The sequence below is a fragment of the Antedon bifida genome, chromosome 7, assembly GCF_963402885.1.
Source record: "Antedon bifida chromosome 7, ecAntBifi1.1, whole genome shotgun sequence".
NCBI classification, from domain to species: Eukaryota; Metazoa; Echinodermata; class Crinoidea; order Comatulida; family Antedonidae; genus Antedon; species Antedon bifida.
In genome coordinates this window covers 13,992,984-14,006,338 of record NC_136232.1, presented here as the reverse complement: position 1 = coordinate 14,006,338, position 13,355 = coordinate 13,992,984, and the positions used below count along the sequence as shown (strand labels likewise).

General features: G+C 34.3%; 1 protein-coding gene across 1 annotated transcript; it reads left to right on the top strand.

Moving 5' to 3' along the window:
- The first annotated feature begins 6,837 nt into the window (after positions 1 to 6,837).
- LOC144849213 (uncharacterized) lies at positions 6,838 to 11,679 on the top strand. The gene is made up of 6 exons (XM_078706271.1): positions 6,838 to 7,042; positions 7,632 to 7,746; positions 8,818 to 8,877; positions 8,993 to 9,154; positions 10,618 to 10,976; positions 11,544 to 11,679. Exons 1-5 carry the CDS (start codon positions 6,891 to 6,893, stop codon positions 10,957 to 10,959), a joined length of 831 nt encoding a protein of 276 aa, XP_078562397.1. The 5' UTR covers positions 6,838 to 6,890; the 3' UTR covers positions 10,960 to 10,976; positions 11,544 to 11,679.
- The last annotated feature ends 1,676 nt before the right edge of the window (positions 11,680 to 13,355 follow it).

Here is a 13,355-nt window from a genome sequence, read left to right as displayed (position 1 = left end):
ATCAAACTTAATATTAGTTGAAAAAGAAGAATCTAGTTCATATTTAGTATCTTCGGCTTCATTTGCTTCGCCTTCATCTCAGTAGACAGTTGTTCAGAATTTAGCTTTATGGCCATTTATGTCGCAGTTCCAGCAGGTAACAGGGCTACGATGACGACAGGCACTGACATGACCAGGTTCGTTGCAGTAGTAACATACGTTAGTGGCAGCGGCGGGACCCATTCGATTTACACTGCTCCTAGAATAATTGAGTATGGGTTTAACAGCATGGATACTACGAAGTAGTGCTGTAGTTCCCCTGATGTTAAGGTGCAGTTACTTGGAGAGTTTATTAGGTGCGTTGCATGGTCAATAAATTGTTGTTTGTAAACAGTATTTAGTATCTTATTGGCAATTTTCACTTGTTCGTTAGCCTTTGAATCACCAAAGCGTTGGCACATAGCTGAAATGTAGACATTTCCGGTTATCTTCTGCTCTACCTCTAGCAAAGTCACGAGTGCATCAACATCATCTTTGAATTTCTCCAGAGAAAAGTTATCCCCACTGCAATCATTCGTTCCAACATGAATAATATATTCGTTGAGTCTATTGCAGACTTTGTTGATCTTTGCTCCTCTCATGGTCCTCACTTTAGTTTCTATGTTTTAGCATTGAATGACCGATTAGTAGAGTTTTGCATTCAATTGATTCTTTGGTGTGTACGTCTGAAATAACTGATGTATTAGTATTTACTACAGGGTTATGTTCACATATAGTCCCTTCTATGGCAAGTCCATTAAAGGGGTTGGACAACTCAATTGAAGATTTATCATGGGATACACAGTTTGCTGCATTTGGTTCGTCTATCTTCATTTCGGAAATAGTATTATCATTAAACATGTTTTTTGAGGACAAAATATAATCAATGGTACTTTGTTGTTTGCCTCTACACCATGTGATTTCGCCTTCACAGAAAATAGTTTTGTTGAGAATTGATAAGTTTGAATTACTACTAAACTCAATTAATCTATTACCATTCGTGTTGACTATTGGGTCGCCACCCGTTACAGAACTACCTATTCTAGCATTAAAATCGCCTAAGATTAAAATATTAGGCTCTTTTTTTCCTTCATGCATGTTTTCAATTTGAATGACTTCTGATAGTAATTGATTATATAATTCTTCCGTTTTCTCAAAATTACAACCTTCAACAGGGAAGTAGGCTACTGATATAAACAAAGCAGTGCCATTATTAGTGTTAATTTGGATCCATAATCTTTCAAATTCATCAGAATTAGAATTAAATAAATTATCATTATAAATAACAACATTATTGGACACAAACATAGGCCTACCAATCCCCCTCTCCTCCTTTTACAGAAATACCAAGCTCATTTTTTAAACATGTTTCAACTACTCCGAGAATTAATATCAATATTATTATCAGTAAGGAACTGAGATACCTCATACATTTTTGGACGCAGCCAATTCACATTATTAAAAGCGATATTAACTTGATTTATTTTGTTAGCATTATATTTCCATTTACCGCCTCTCCTATGGCGACGTTTAACAGTGTCTTTGGCGAGTGGTTTTGGAGAATTATCCTCGTTTGGATATAAAATTGTAGTTTCGGCTTCGTCATTAAGAACATGATAGTTGTTAAGTGGTGAATCTATGCTGTTGTGTGCAAAATCCTATTTTTGTCTATTGAACTTAATGTTGAAAGGATCGAAGATCTTGTCTGTGGTGTGTATCATAGCTTCTGCGAGATCTTTGGTTTCTTTCGAGAGATGAAGCACTTCCTAATGGGCTTTTAAGGATTTTGTGTACACCTTCAATGTTACCCAATAGCAATCTTGTTCCATGATAAGACAGATGCATACCTCCTTTGTTTGTGTTTGCTTTCGCCGCTGACCCATTTCTTAGCATGAAGGTATCGTCATTGTCGATAATTTGGCATTTATATGTATTGCTATTGGCTATTTTCTTCAGACCACAATTTAGGGAGTTAACTCTTTCTTGATTCCTTGTATCATCTGATCTTGGACACACCGTTGAAATGACAATTTTTGTTTGTGGGTAATCTGTTTTGATCTGCTTAACCAAAGAGTCATACTCATTGATACTATTAGAAAAGGTTTCATCCGAAGCACAGTTGTTGGTTCCGACATGCAAAATAATTGACTTGAGGGATTTGGATCTTATAATCCAATGTCGTAAACTCTTTATATATTATGGCTCTGCTTTTAATTTAGGAACAGCGCCCTCTATTCGTATAGATGAAGCCTGGTGGCGCACATGGAGGCGGCGGCGATGTATACAAAAGTCACATGTAAGAAAGTAGGTAGGTTCTTTGGTACCAACCACTTTGGATGACGTACAACCTCTATCCCTCTCTCCCCAGAGAAGAGCAGAGACTAGCCTAGGCCTAGTAGTAGGCCATAGCTAGTACTACTAGTAGTAGGAGTCTTCTAGTAGTAGTAGGCTAGCTAGCCTAGGCCTAGCCTGTAGGCCACCAAGCCTATTAGAGTAGGCCTATTAAATATAGCCTAGGCCTAGGCTAGTAAGTAGTAGTAGCCTAGTAGGGGTAAAACTTTTTTAGGCGTTTAGTTATGTAACTAATAATGTAAGTAGTAGTAGTACTTCGTTAGGCCTAGGCTCGTATTTATTATTCAAAGCTTTGTGTCCTTTCGGCATCAATCAAAAGTAGTTCTTCCTGTTCCGTAACTGATTTTTTTTTTTAAAGCCACTCGGACATTCTGTTGCATTTGTAATTTTGTATACTATTTTGTATTCCACATAGTTAGGTACCTAACATGAAAATTCAAACTTATTGAAACAGATCGAGTCATACATCAAAAAATGAAGAAAAAAAATAGAAATTTAATAACACAAAAATAATTAAAATTCGTCAACATGGTAATTGTTTTTTTTCATAAAAAATCAGTATAGGCATTTCAATGCATAAGAAAAAAAAAGTGTGGCAATGAAGTGCAATATTCTTAAAAATTGTTTGAAAATTATTATTTAAATTTATTATTTTTCCAAACATGAATCTACCTCTTCTCAACAACAACCAAACCCATTTACGTTATAACAACTTTTTCCCTACCCTCTGACAATTATTACAAATTGTCTTTCAGTCGAATTGATATTCACAAACATACTATACTTGCACACCCAAATCTACACCAGCTTGGGTAAAAACACGCACTCTGATTGGCCGCATTGTAAACTGACAACCTAGCGTACTAATATTCATACGGGTTATTGTTATTAATAACAAATATTTATTTGCAATCTTGTAAAATCGCTGTATTCTAACAACTTTAGTACCAAAACATAATTGAATGTTATAAATCAAACATTGTTTTATTTTATTTCCTACTTTTTAAAACATATTTAGAGTGATTTAGAGTGAATATTATGTATACAAAGGAGTCGACATAGACCGTCAAAGGCCTATTCTTTAACCAGGGAGATACATCCCTGCGTAACACTACATCCTATGCTATGCTAGGCCTAGGTAAACATGTGGAAAAAATACAAAATTTCAACATCTAAAAATTCCATTGTAACATCTATCAATATACACAAAACTTATGTCAAAATAATCGTAATAGCATGTAGTATATGGACTGAAACATGAAAATAATGGACTAACTCACTTTTTATGAAAAAAAGACGTGTTTTGATGAGGTATATTTTCGAATCGTTGTAACTCATGAAATAAACATCAGAAAAAAGAAAAAAAAATTTCCCAGCAGTAGAACAACTCCCTGTTGACATTTTGGTACCAATAATGTCATCATTATCTAACCAGAAGTAATTTTAAAGATTTTTTTAAAAAAGGACCTTCAGCGCGATCTGAATATCAGGTCACACTTTTTTGGCGACATCAAAAAGGGGCGTGTCACCATAAGTTGCAGGTACCTAACATAGTTTAAACTGGCATTGGGAGCTTTTGCTTGATGTAGTGGTCCAGTAATACAAATACTCTCTCACCAATAATAATAATATTATTTGTGCATGACTTTGCTTGTTGTTGTAACTCATCACTGGGATTGTGTTAAATACCGCCTGCAAACATCAATAATAACCTCTAAAAGTGGTCGTAGCAAAGCTTTACTTGTCGGCGCATCAAATCGTGACCAGACTTTTGTAAGTGTAGCAGCAACAGATGAACACCCATTACATTTCAATATAAAATGTGAAAACGGTTTCCCATGATAGGTGATAATGTCTCTAAAAAGCTTGAAACTACTCCTTCAACTTCAGCGGACAAACCAACAGCATTTTTATAACAAATCTTGCAAACTGCAGCAATAAAACTGCTATGCGGCCTTCATTGTGGCTTCATCAAATCAGATAAACTTTTGAAACTTTAAAAATTCAAATACATATATAATATTATCTCAACAAGCCATAACATATTTATTTTTATATAGTATAGTATGTACACTTACTATAAAGTTTGATTGCACTGAATTATAACATAATAATATTATAAATACTATAGGCATATAAATTCTTTTAACTATCTAAAGCAAATACCTAATATCTTCGCGAACATCATGCAATATTACTCGACATTCAGCATTCAAAAGCTATCGCGCCAATCGGTCTCCCAATCGGTACTGTTCTGACAATCTTAGCAGTCGTCTTATTGCCAATGCTGCACTCTGTCCAAATCTTCGCGATTAACTAGCTCCATAGTAATTTGAACATTTCTACTTTCATTGTATAGAAGTTCAAGCATCATGAAGAATGTAGTGTCGCTAAATAATAAATTAAACTATAAGCATTATGAGCTAGTCGCTATATTTACTTATAACCGGGGAAGAGTGAAACATTTCAATCTACTATTATAATTAATCATCGATACTGTAGAATACTTATAGTGCCGTCCTTTACGATTGAGTTTACTGTGCCATCCTTCAAGGTCGTCGTTTGTGCGCAAATGTTAGGAATATCAATCAGTCTCAAGATTTTGTTTGCCAATTCTCCAGTTTCTGGAGTTTCACTCATGCCTTGCTAAAGAGCCATTGCATCAACAACTAATGCTGAATTTAGTTGTATCACTTTTAAATAAAAAGAAGGAATGTTAATAGTATAGAGAGTCCTTGATCTTCTGCTTTCTCGAACTCATCTCCATCGATATATCTCGCAATGAACTTTATCAGTCCATGTTCATCCTTGTCCTTGATTAACTCTTGGTCCGTTCCACCAATCTTTAAAAGGTTACAAAGTTCTTGGAGCTGGTTCTTTCCCAGATCATAGAGTTTCCCCCTGATATCTTTCGTTAACTGGAATAACTTTTAGGCCAGGTTTTGTTGCTCTATGCTTAAATTCTCTAAGTTGTAATTCTTTGTTCAACTTCTTTAATAAAAGTATGGTCTTGGCAGGATCGCCAAATTTGTTATCCGGGTCCCAAAATGCAAGTGTTGGTGTCTCAGTATCTGACTATTTAATGATAATAAGTCAAATTCCAGAGACCCAACCTTAGCTGCAAAGGAGGTCATGTGATACTCCACAGGTCCTTGAACTAAATTTTATAGGGGTCTAATTTCGGTGCTGCTTACATTAAGAATATGCTTTCTGCATAGTACATGTTTGCAATGAAAAGCGTCTATAAATACTTTGTGCATGGCTAATTCATCATCTGTACCTACTGTTAAATTGCTAAAATTCTTAACACCATTGCTAATTAAATTATACTTTAAGAAAGTGTAGAATTCTGCAAATGCTAAAGGGTAAACAATTTATGGAGGCTCATTGTCCATTTTAGTAATTAGCTAGGTTTTTGTATACCATTAGCGTGAGATAAGTTTTGTCTAAATTGAAGGTCTTGTCGATCCCTGGAACTATTTTTCCGTAACAGAATCATTTATTTGGTCTTTCGTAAAAAGCATAAATGCAGGTGCTTGTCCTTTTATGAATACTGCCTTTTGAAAGAAGTCATCACTGTCCGTCAACATGTTCAAAATTTCTAAAGACTTCATCAGCATAATTTTGGCTGTATGATTTACAAATTTCATTGTTTGTGTCCATATTGCTTTTAAACGTTTCATCATTGGTGAAATCAGTAAACCAGTTATGGAAAATCGTACGCTGAAAAACTGTAATCTTCACTTTTGTTTGTAAATGTTGACGCAGATGGTTTATTAGGTGATTTCTGTCTGGTTGGTTGTCGATTATTCTGTTTTTGTAAAGCCTCTTCGACTGTCAGGGAATCTTTATCAGATGATGACATCTATTAAGAAATAATAAGAAAGTAACGCAAAACAAAAAAAATAATAATATTGCTGTCGTTTAAATTGGGATTGGCATAGTGTTGAGCATGTATTGACTCGTTCCATAGTAAAGTGTCCCTTTAACAAAGGTGTACCCTGGTTACCCAAATGCGAGGTTCCCCTGTGTAGATGGTCTCAGTGCACTGCATGTTGAGAAGTACATGCTGTAGTCTGAATTACTAATGTTTTATCCATTGAAATATGTAGTACCTTGATACCTAAGTGCATGGTTTAGGACTACTGGTTAATGTTATAACTTCTGGTTTCGAGAGAGCCAACAATGGCACCAAATTACTAGGAATAGTCCATGTTTTCTTTGCTTTTTCGAAAATTCCCTTCACATAATTGAGATTGGACTCTCTTGTTTATTTAGTTGCACTCTTGGTTGAAAGTTCTGTTTAGAATCCTGAAACGGGCATCTGTGATACCGTTAATGGTGGATAGATAGACATTTATTGGTCTTTGGAGTGCTATGGCGAGTGCATGAATAGTCCATGCCGAAGAAAACGCACTATCTCTTGATTTTGAAATACTAACATTGAGCATTGACCACAAATTACTTTTGTTTTCCAGTTTGTTATAGGCATTCAAAAGGTGGTAAACATTATTGAGTAGATGGAGCTGGAAGTTGATAGCATTATCAAGTTGGGTGGCAGTGCTGTTACTTTTAAAGAGCAATTTGAAACACCAAATTTAGATGCAATCAAGCAAGCTGCTGTTATGGTTTCTAAAATTAAAAAGAAAATTATCATTGTACATGGTGCTGGGTAATGATGCAGTTTATACCGTATATAATCCCATGCTCAGTAGAGATGGATCCAGGAGGGTAGTGCTTGAGTTGCACCAGCCCCCTTTGACAGCTAAAATGATTTTTGTTTTGCTTTTTTATATTTACAATATTTTTGACAGACTATTAAAATTATTATGTTGGCACTTCCCTGTTAAGAAAAATCCTGGATCCACCCCTGTTGAGTAAAATCGGACCCACTTTATTTAAATTTTAAGGCTACATTCAGACAAAATAGTTTGGTAAATTCTACAGTAAAAAGTGTATAAAAAGCAATTCATGAATGGAATCGTCTGTCTGATGGGATTATAAAATTCATTCCATAAATATTGTAAAGAATGAACTGGAAAAATTTTCAGTATCAAATAGTTTTTAAAAAGCATCAAGTAAAAATATAGTGTGCCCCTGTACTTTTTTTCCAGATCTCTTGGCAATATTCATTTCAACATTTTATATTATGCATAACATTTGAATGTTTAATTTTCATTTGAGTAAGATCATCGTACTGCAGGATATAGTCCCCCAGTCTTTAACCAACTAATATTCTAACACACTTTCTTCTTTCAAAGGTCATTTGGTCATTTTCAGGCAAATAAATACTGTGTAGCTCAAGGGTGGAGTGGGCACACTAACTGTGACTTTGTACGCAATGGCTTTGCACTAACACGGATATCAGTTCTTAAGGTAAAAAACTATAGGTGTATAATACAAATTTATCCAATATACTTTGAACCTAAATTCTAATAATTCCTTTTTACTATGAATTCAATTTGTTAAAATACCATATGGGCCAATCAAAATCATGGAAAAGGGCAAATTAAAGAATTGCATGTATAAAAATAAATGAGCCTTTTGTAATTGTATATATTTAGGGGATCTGAAAACATGATTTCAATTGTTAGCATTAGTATCTATTTTAAGTTCTACTGTTCAAAATGACTTATTTTCAAATAGTGTCTTATCAAAATAATAATTGCTTAATTATGATATACCTTTACCTGCCACCTACAGGCATGAATCCTAAAATGATAAGGACAGATTTGAGCTAGTAATTGTATAAAATAGGCCTACATGTAGAAGACTTATGTGTTCCTAATGACCGACTCATTAAAACCAGTTCTTGTTTTGTACACTAGCGCTTTTTAGTTTAACATGCTATTTCTTAGTACATAAATACCTTCAGCGAGATATGTTTTGACGTTTATAAAATTCCTTACCCTCGGTTCTAAGTTCCGGGAAAAATGGCCGCCAATTTACTATGAAGTTCCTCTCTCATTGTTAATAAAAAGGCTAATTGATGAGGTAGTACAGTAGTAGAGAATTCAGAGATAAAAATCTGTGAATTCTGTTTTATGATATTGAAATATCTCCGTCAAATTTTCAATGATAGTTAGCCCAAGTACATTATGGTCTGTCGACTGAAGCAAATCAAATGGCAGTCATGGTTCGGTGCGTTGCAATCTTACCGACTAGGCCTGGTCTAGGCAATGGAAATCCCCGTAGAAAAACACTTTCAAATGTTATTTCATTTAATTCATTTGAAATAGTCTGGTACAAGATACTAGTATAGTGAGATTGTTTATTGTATAATAATCACCGATTATTCGTGAAAAATGTTGTACTCTCTTGATAGTTTACCTGTACATTCAAGACGAAATAAAGTTTGTGAAAAATTAATTTGTCTTTCTAAAGCATAATTTATATATTCCTCCAAATTCCTTTGTGTGAGTAATTATGATGGGTTTTTTTTTACAGCTCAACCATATAATTGTTGAAGAGCTGGTTAAGCATGGTTTACCAGCAGTCAGTTATTCTGTAAGTAACACAATTTTATTTTCTCTATATCCTTGTATCACCTCGGACACTACCAACATAGGTATATTGTGCTTAAAACAATGTGTGATTAAAGAAGACATTTCTGTTGTTATAGTGTATTGGAAGTTGGGAGACAGCTAACAGGAAGATAGTCAAATCAGACGTAGACTCTATAAGCAGCCTTTTGAAAGCAGGGTTTATCCCAGTTGTCAATGGTGATTGTGTACTGGATCAAACATTGGGATGTACCATCCTAAGTGGAGATTCAATAATAAAGGTTATTTTTATACATTTTGGAAACACGATGAATGTTTTGTAATTTTTATTTCAGCTGTTGCTTTTATAGATTTTTTGGGTGCTTTTCCAACTTTCGTAAGTCCTTGATTGACACCGAACCTTCCCGACATCTAAAGACAAGGATTCAAGAACATATGAATAGGGAAAAAAATTCACATATATACAAACACAATAATAAGAATTGCCTAGATCAATCAATCAATAGTTACAAATAAAAAATAAATGAAGCCCTATATATACAATGGAATAAACCTTCTCTAACTTGTTACAAAATCCATTTGATCATTTAAATACTCACCAGTATAGAGGTATATATAACTAGAACCTCCCAGACCGTATTTAATTGCACTGATGATGTTGTTCAGCATAACAACGAAACATGTTTGCAAAAAACTCTAATTTATCCTAATTTTATTATGCTGTCAGAAGTTCAGCATCATTATTCATGATATCAGGTGTCAATCATGGACTTATAAAAGTTGGAAAAGCTCTCGAAAAAATCTGTAAAAGCAGCAGCTGATATAAACTACTTAAACAGGTTATTATATATTTCAAATTTGTCTTTGTTTAAAGATGTATTGTCCCATTGACTAATTCCAAAAAAAATTGTTTTTTAATATTTTGAAAAAAAATCATTTAACTGAAATACAGACGTTTTTTTGTTCAAAAAATAACTTTGAAAGTCAGTCAAAGTTTTCGATCAAAACATATCTCATAATGCAACGCGCTTGTTTGGCTACTATGTATGCATAATCATAAAACTTCCTCGCGATCTGTGTGAAAACACCTTCCCAACGGTGACGAGTTGTAAACAATCCTAATTAGCATCATGCATAATGCATACTCGTGGTTTGAAGTCTTTGTTTACTTTCGCTTGCGATGATTTTCCAGGCGAAATGTAATCAAATTAATTTACCTGTTAATTACGTAAACTTATTGTTTTTGGCTTGAATTTTCGACTTAAAGTGAATAACTTTAATAATAATATGATAAGGCCAATTTAAATTTAGAATATTTGACCTTCATTTTTAGTTTTTGGAGTGGAGTTGTGGCTTGGTGTTTATGATGCTTGGCTACCACTCCAAGGGTCCTGGGTTCAAGTCCCGTCACATGTCAGGATTTTTTCTAAGGACCAAATTACTCCACTCCCAAAGACTTGTAATAAGACTTTGTTTATGTAGAGCATCTTGTGTATATGTTTGTCTTGTAAACCTCTGAGGGTCCCTAATGATCAGCAATAGCTGGATGGATCACCCTCATTAAATATGTTTCAAGGGACAATACATCTTTAAGGTATGCTTTTTACCTGTAATAAATTTGAGAACCGCAGTTTTGAGCTAGGACTTTCCGAGTGTTTTGAAGGATTCTTTTCAATGGGGATCCAAAATAATCATTCAAATTTAATGTCTAACTGAGCTGTTTTGTCATTAATTTGTTCTTCAGGAATTAGCTGAAAATCTAAAACCAAATCGAGTTATTTTCCTGACAAATGTTGCTGGCATTTTTAACAAATCTCCAGAAGAAGATGGTGCTGTTCTGTTGCCGAAGGTGATTTTATCTAAAAATGGAGAGCTCCAAACAAACATCAAGACATCAAAGTTAACTCATGATGTTACTGGTGGAGTTGCTAAGAAACTGGAAACGGCACAAGCTATTGTTTTAAATAGTATGGGCCGGACACCTGTGATTATATGTAAACTAGATTCTAAAGATGCTGAAAAGGTGTGTTGTTATGGTAATGATGAATTCACAGGAACATTAATCTGTCTTTCACAAGCATCATGACTAAATGTTAAACAAAGGTAAATATATTTTAGAATTTAAATTCCTCTGTTCCTTGCGAATATAAGCCTTTAAAAAAAAAAAAAAAAAAATCTGTATCTTTTGTCCATTTTGGCATTTCAATTCATGTTGAAACATCTATAAAGAGTATATAAGCAAGGATAACCATACAGTATGAAAGGGTTTGATGAAATGATTTTGACAATAAGAAATCTTTTACAAATACTGAAATATAGTGTAATCGCACATGTCAATTATAAGGACTGTATAACCACACACAGAACGTCTTACTCGTTTGAGTTGCCTATGTCACGTGACTTATTACTCATAATCTAAGGATAGAATCTCAGCGTAACATTACTATGTTTGTGTTGCTAAAGTAACATATGACAGAGAGCCCTATACTAATTTTGATCCCAAGTACTGTCAAGTATTGTTTAATTGATACATGTGACTGCACAGTGTTGGTTACATAGAATCCAAAATGTACCTTCAGTTTAAATCACCCATTTACGAGGCTATTTAGAGTAACAGATGATTCAATCATAATATGTAGGCATCTGATATTTGCTATCCTTATTTTGCAGATGAATGAAAGGCTTCAGTTGACAGTACGATATGCAGTCCATGATGCTCACCAACAAGTCTGCCTAATGTCAGGTCGGTTCTTGCATCTTTATTTACTACACGTTCACATCTCTCAACTGTGACTCAATCAAATGCAACCAAGTGAATTGTGGTTCATACAAGTATAGGTTTGTGGATGTGCTGCTCCATTCTTCAACAGAACAGTTTATACTACATAATCTATTCATTATTTAGCTATTAATTTTTCTCACAAATTAAGTTCTCATCCTGTCTCCCTAACATAATACTCTTATGGCAGTTCAAGCATCATGCCACATGCTTTGTTTTATTTTTTATATGGAGCTGAGGTATAGTTGTTTTTAAGAGTGTATTCAGAATACTGTATATTCTGTGGGCTTATGTAAAAAAAGAACCATTTTGACTCTAAATAATCGAGATGAATATCTAGCAGGAGTTATGATCTAGCCGTGTAAAATACACCGTTATTCCATAAAAAGTCAAAGAAATAATAATATGATACGTTGCAACAATCTGCTAGGAAAATACCCAGACCTGGCGGATCTTGACGATCGTCGCTGCTCATGTCAGTCTTGTGTAACTGTGCCTACAGTAACATTTATTAAGCATTTAATACCACCACAATGCGAAGGAGGACAAGCTTGCGTATACAGGCCTGGCGAGTAAATGAAGCAAAGATACTATAGCGCTAACATTTCAGGTACCCCGTAACGGAGTGCATCACTATTGAATTACAAACGGATACAATGGCATAAGCCTGGGAACAATAAAATAATAATTAGTAATTCAAAACACAGCGGAAGTGGAGTATTTCCTGCCCATGCGTAACTTGCGACTAATGTATGCTAAGTTAAAATAAGGATCATATTGTCACAACAACAAACTGGATTATAAAAATTATTATCTGCATACTTTAAACACCATTTAAATCATGACACCACAGTTAATAAGATTATGATTATCGACATACGGACTGTCATGTCAGAAATCATAAAATTATGATTATCGACATCCCTTTTAAATAAAACTAAAAGAAAAATTGTATAATATGGACTGTCATGTCAGAAATCATAAAATTTATTTTAAAAACATCAACTTTGCATGGAGTTCACTGATAATACTAAACCAACTGTTTGCCGAGGACTATTCTGTTTTTGTCCGACTCAAATTGTGTTCTGTAGTCCGATAGCTGGGTTTTAACTCTAAATTATTTATCAACAACTTTTCTCACTGCTTTTTCAAATTGTTTGGAAACAATTTGGTCTTTGTTCAGTTTTCGAATATTGATTATGCCTTTCACAAAGCTTTTGCTCCTTATTTTGACATAATATTGATCAATAATTTTTAACAGTATGTGGCTTGCATCTCCTGATAGTGTTCCATTTATGAATCGTACTACACATTCAAAACACAGTCATTCTTCAAAATTGTAACTGTCAAGAAATCATGCATACTTTCAGTCCGAAATCTATTAATGTCATCCATAGGCTTGACTTCACCACTTTCTCCATAATGCTAAAGATGCTATATGCAGTAGCATTAACCCTAAATAATCCACCTCTGTATGTTTATCCACTTTTCAGTGTAATGTTGTTCATCTTATCATCTGTCTTAAAACAATTCAGCACTTGTACATATGCTTTTGCAACTGCGGTGGATTGTCTTTTGTATCGCTTAACCAATGCAAAAGACACATAACCAGCTACATACTGCACAATCTGCTCCTCATGTTCGTCAAGAGTGGAAGTATTCATTCTTTCTTTCAATGGCGGGACTTCATGAGGCAAGATAAA

Bases quoted from the DNA above. Each gene is read 5' to 3' on its own strand.
- LOC144849213 (XM_078706271.1), top strand. From the start codon at position 6,891: ATGGAGCTGGAAGTTGATAGCATTATCAAGTTGGGTGGCAGTGCTGTT. The intron at 7,043-7,631 runs GTAATGATGCAG...CTTCTTTCAAAG, and splicing joins ATCATTGTACATGGTGCTGG to GTCATTTGGTCATTTTCAGG. The intron at 8,878-8,992 runs GTAAGTAACACA...CTGTTGTTATAG, and splicing joins TACCAGCAGTCAGTTATTCT to TGTATTGGAAGTTGGGAGAC.